This window comes from Opisthorchis viverrini (genome assembly GCF_000715545.1).
Source record: "Opisthorchis viverrini unplaced genomic scaffold opera_v5_737, whole genome shotgun sequence".
Lineage (NCBI taxonomy): Eukaryota > Metazoa > Platyhelminthes > Trematoda > Opisthorchiida > Opisthorchiidae > Opisthorchis > Opisthorchis viverrini.
This window is the reverse complement of record NW_008752406.1, coordinates 55,510-60,856: the sequence shown is the minus strand read 5'-3', so window position 1 is coordinate 60,856 and position 5,347 is coordinate 55,510. Positions and strand designations below refer to the sequence as shown.

Below are 5,347 nucleotides of genomic sequence, written 5' to 3'. Positions count from 1 at the left end.
GACTATACCATATTGCTGAAATCTTTCAAAAACTTGCTTTAAGTGAAGCACATGCTCGTCTTCGGCCCGACTGGCGATAAGCACATCGTCGATATGAGCGTAGACGAAGTCTAATCCCCGTAAGACTTGATCCGTGAATCGTTGAAATGTTTGAGCTGCATTTCTGAGCCCAAATGGCATACGAACGAATTGATATAGACCGAATGGAGCGGTGATAGCAGTTTTGGGAATATCGTCTGGAGCGACAGGTATCTGGTGGTATGCTCTGACAAGGTCTAGTTTACTGCAGACAGATTTATCGTGAGGGGTAAGGGCGAAATCATGTAGATTCGGAATAGGATATTTGTCCGGGATGGTGACACGATTTAGTGCGCGATAATTGCCACATGGTTTCCAATCTCTCTCGGACATTTTAGGGACCATAAGCAGTGGAGATAACCAAGGGCTGCATGACGGTCGCATGATGCCCAGTTGAAGCATAGTTGGAATTCGGTTTTGGCTATGGCGAGCTTTCCGGAGCCAACCGTCGTGGGCGGGATGTGGTGGGTGGGTTTTTTGTCAAAATATGATGGAAAACATCATGTTTTACGGGAGTGGTCTTAGAAGCAGGTTTCAGGATCTCTGGAAACTGACGAAGCAGTGCTGTGTAACGATTATCCGGCAAACCTGGGCGGATTCCGATAGAATTATTGGATGAAGCTTTGCCATTTATAGAGAGAACCATCGAATTATCAAGCAACTGCCGTCTGTAAAGATCAACCATAAGAACAAATGACGTAAGGAAGTCCAGACCAATAATGGGATTTTTGACGTCGGCCACTGTGAAAACCCACGGGAACTGACGGCGAAGACCAAGATCGAGAGTAAGAAGCTTATCACCATGAGTCTTAATGCTCGTACCGTTGGCTGCCTGTAGGGTATATGCCACCGGCTGCAGGTTATGCTTGCGTGTAGGTGGGATTACACTAACCTCAGCACCGGTAACGGTGAGGAAACTCAAAGATGTGGAGCGGTCATACATGAAGAACAGGCGACAGATAGAGGAGCCTGTGCAATGGTCGCCATTACTGGCAGGCCATGGCGTTTCCCGCACTCGAGGGCTTCGTGGGGAAAGTGCAAGATCTGATGCATCGGACGGCGCGATCGCCGAAGCGACGGTGGTAGTAGCACCAGCCAGGTTGGGCGCTGTGTTTAGGAACACGACTGCGGGATGGAGACCGGAACCTTATATGTCGTTGAGGGTGACCAATGACCTTGATGACTTCATTAAGTTGGAGGGATAACTCGGAAAATTGAGCTTCTATAGCATTGAACTCCAGCTACAGGTTTCACTGCGAAGTGGATTGTTGCTGAACGTTAGAGACCACGGATTGTCTGCAGGTTTCATGGACACGGTCGGCCACCTCGGCTAGCTTCGCTAAGGAAGAATACTGTTCGATGACAGAAAGGACTTTACGGACTTCGGTGGCCAGGCTCTGTTGCCAGAGCTCTTCCAAAACCGCGTAGTTGGCCGGATGCTTACCTTGCAAGTGCATCATGTGGCGGAGATGTTGTGACGCTGATTTATCGCCGACGTCAACACCGGAGAGAAGCTTCCGTAGATTCTGCTCATCACTGAAAGCGGTACGAGAAATGATAGCTGCTTTGAGAGCATCGTACGGATCGGTGAACGGTCGGGTTTATATTAAGTCAGCGACTTCTCGGGCAACGAAGTCTGGTCAGCATCCTACCACATAGTTGTACCTGCTGCTCTGCGAGGTAAAGAGACGCGATTCGAAAATGGCCTGAAATTGTGCGAACCATAGCCTCGGATCACGTGCACCAAATTCAGGCAACTTAACGTAAACCACGTTGTCTATTTCGGATGTCTGTGTTTGTTCAGAAGCCATGCCGTAGTGGAAAATAAATATAATAAAGCACGGGAGTACCGCAGATAAAAAAGTTAAGGAATGGTTAGGGCTCACCAATTATGTAGCGGACAACGATCTTATCAGCATGTTTGAACAAATTAAAAAGCAAAGTACCCATTACCAAAATCACAATGGGAAAAGAATGAATAGTCAATTTAGGACTCACGAATGCGTAGATCCAACCGTCTACTACACCGATCCAAGTGCAGTAACTGACTGAGGAAGAAATATTCACTCGTAGAAAATTCCCACGTATGATTCACGTGTGAGTGATATATTCCACGATAGGAAAGTTATTGAAGGCTGAAAGATGCCACGGGGATTTATTTTGACGTTCAACAGTTGATGCAAACACAGAGAGCTAGTCCCACTGGTTCACCAGTCAGCAAACAGTCCAAAGGCGCGCGAATACACTCGTTCAGCAAGAAGTCAGCAGGTTGTACCGGAAAATTGTGTATTCGTAACATTCAAACAAACGTCATGACAAAATATGTACAACAATTACGAAGCATAGTTTGGGTTCAGGGAAAATGGTAAATGTGACAACTGATTACGTGCACTATATTGTCTACTCCAGACACACGAACGATGTCATCCCCTTCGAGCTTGTCGGATGAGCCGCTGCGAGAATTGTTGCCGGCCTCATATCCAGGGATTACAAAGCGCGTCTCGCGATGCCTGATCTGATTCTCCTGGAGTATCGTCGCTTCCAAGGCGGTCTAATTCTTACATATGCCTTGTTTGTACAAAGCTCGGTCAGCAGGTTTTTCAGCGTTGACCCAGAAAACACACATGGTAAGATTTTCGAGCTCGGAGTGCATACATTCATTAGGAGAAATTTTTTCCCATTTCGAGTAGTAGCTGCGTAGAATGACCTTCCTTCCAGAATTGTCCACGCCCCTTCTAGAACCCTCTTCAAAACAATATTAGACATTTTTTCATGCGAACCATCGCACAGCCAAGCATACTACTCCGCGCTGAGAACATGAAGAGCAGTGTTACACTCCGTTTCCACTTGTTCTTCTCAGGTGAACGACAGCCGCTCAACGACAAGAACAAAACTGACCCAGGAAACTTGGACAAACTCATCGATGCTGTTTGCCAATCCGTGAATTTCTGAAAGTATTGTTCACACTAGAATGACTTCCTAGTGAAATTCGGGAAGCACATACCGCATGGGAAGCCATGTCCCACGGGGCGTGTGTTGAGCAAGCGCAGGCTCAGCTACCCTCCCTTTAAGACTGATTCGGCTCACGTGGAAATACTTGTCTCAGTCTCATTATTAGAAAAGGAATTGCGTTTTACTAAATCACCAAATGACCTGAGACCACAGCAACGAAACGCGCCAATATGGATGAGGGCCTTCCTATTGGTTTGGATTCCGCAGTTACCCAGTTCAGTACTTACGAAGATTTTCTGGATTCGCAGATAACGGCAACTGATTTGTTTTATCTTGAGGTACTATGATCATATTGAGAGGAAAGAGTTCTAGGATGAAGAATTAGCACGGCAATTAGTTGAACTTGGATATCGGGGGAGTGGTGAGATTGTTAAGCGCAGCGATTTCGCACAGAGAAAGCAAGCTTTGGCTGAAGCCGTTTTGGCGAAAGAGCAATTCAAAAAGTAAGCAGGTGGAGCTAGAATCGTCGCTTTTTTAATCTTGAAAATGAAATGATTTGGCAGGCGATTTGCCACAACTTATGGTTTCGGATGAATCCATCCGGTCTCGTCATCATCATCAGCTGTGAGAACGGCGTAATTTCCCCACAGCAGTTTGTCCACCGATTATTTGAAGAGGCGGGAGATAGCTGCGCCTTGGAGGGGTTAGCTGGGGTTGATGCTATTACCACAACCTCGTAAACAATTTCTCGTCAGTCCATCCCATACTAATTGGACCTGCAATATAAATACCTCATTTTCGACTGTATAGTTATATATATATATATACTTATACATAGTCGCTGGATGCCGCTTTAGGTATCACTGATTTGTGTCAACAACACTCATCACATACATGTAGAGACCATGTAAGTCGCGAGGGATTCTATTTAAAAAAACTTTACACCTAGGCAAAAACGGAGTGCGAGTGGAACAAACATTTATAAACGCTGTTGCAGTGCATATGAACCAAATTAAGATTCTATTCATTATTAAAATCCTACGGAACCTTTCATGGATTTCTCACAGGTCACAAAAATGAAAAATCAAAGAGTTGCGGTAATAGTGGTATTCGTTAGCTAGTATAAGTCATGCGTAAGTACAGGGTTGTCAGTGGGCTCTTTACCGAGGAATTATGAGGGAAACTATGCACTGAAGGCAGTGGATGAATGCAAAAGCAACATTAAGAGCGAACTTACTTTATGACCTGTAATGTTTCTAACCGTTGCTATGTCCTGACTTGGGGTCTCATGGCATTGTAAACTCAACCCCGGACGTATAAGCTGACGTCACGCCTACAACATAGATGATGCGGGTTCACCAAAGCTCTTCTGGCCTTCACAATCCGGATGAAAATATCACCTTCTGTTGGACCACTGGGCCTGATACGACCTCAATATGTTCTCCCGTAAGCAGGACGTTGGGAGTCGAGCCGCACAGTCTTGCGTCAGTGTCACATAATCTCCAGGTGTAAAGCGGATGCCAAACCGTTGGGCAGATAACTGCTTTGTACTCTATCTTCGGGCTTTGGAGCTCTCTTTCGAGTTGTGAAACAGTAAAATTGTGTTGTTCAATTGCAAGTTTTAATTTTCCAACTATGGACAATTGTACCCTCTCAGCCAGATAGTTATTTCATATGCTTGCTACATTTGCCAGTAGTAAAAGAACCACCGGAATCGCTCAAAGCCTGTATCTCTCTGGATTATAACGGTGTCTCCTGGTGTGACGTTTTTTGTTTGTGCAAAGAGTGAATCGATGTTTGCGAGTTGTCGAATGAATGGTGGCTTGTTAACGTGGTCACCGACAACCTACCGTTTATGTACCTGGCATGAGGAATTAGTCGATGAATGGCCTTTCTCGCAAACAATGAACACACCAGGCGACTAATTGTTGAATCCCTCTTAGTTCATGATGTCCATTCTTTGTGTCTCTGAAATATACCGGTGCTTATCAATGGTCGTACGAATATATTCATAAACATCAGTAAGGAAGTCTTCTTCCAGTGAAAGAATGAACGTTGAAAGATTCAAGCAGGTTTCTCACCTTTGCTGCTGTGCAACTCTTTGACATTAGGTCACATCGTACTCGCCTCACAAATGGCCGACTAAACAATACGTAAAAGGAAGCGTCTCGCTCCTGTAATACGTCACCGTCTCACCATGAGGAACCTAGGAATAACAATGTTTGGCCCTATACAGCGACCATCTGTGTTATTCCACCAACCTCAGGAGTTTGTTAATGTCCCTTTTTAAATTTTTTGTGCATATTTGTTTTTTTTT

The 5,347-nt window shown here is 45.1% G+C and overlaps 1 protein-coding gene across 1 annotated transcript; it reads left to right on the top strand.

Annotated features, from left to right (window-relative positions):
• Positions 1-3,260: 3,260 nt before the first annotated feature.
• T265_15692 (hypothetical protein) lies at positions 3,261-3,531 on the top strand (the record flags this gene model as incomplete). The annotated part of the gene is made up of 2 exons (XM_009178951.1): positions 3,261-3,368; positions 3,403-3,531. Coding segments are annotated over 2 exons (237 nt in total), but the record flags the coding sequence as incomplete, so codon positions are not given.
• Between the last annotated feature and the right edge of the window lie 1,816 nt (positions 3,532-5,347).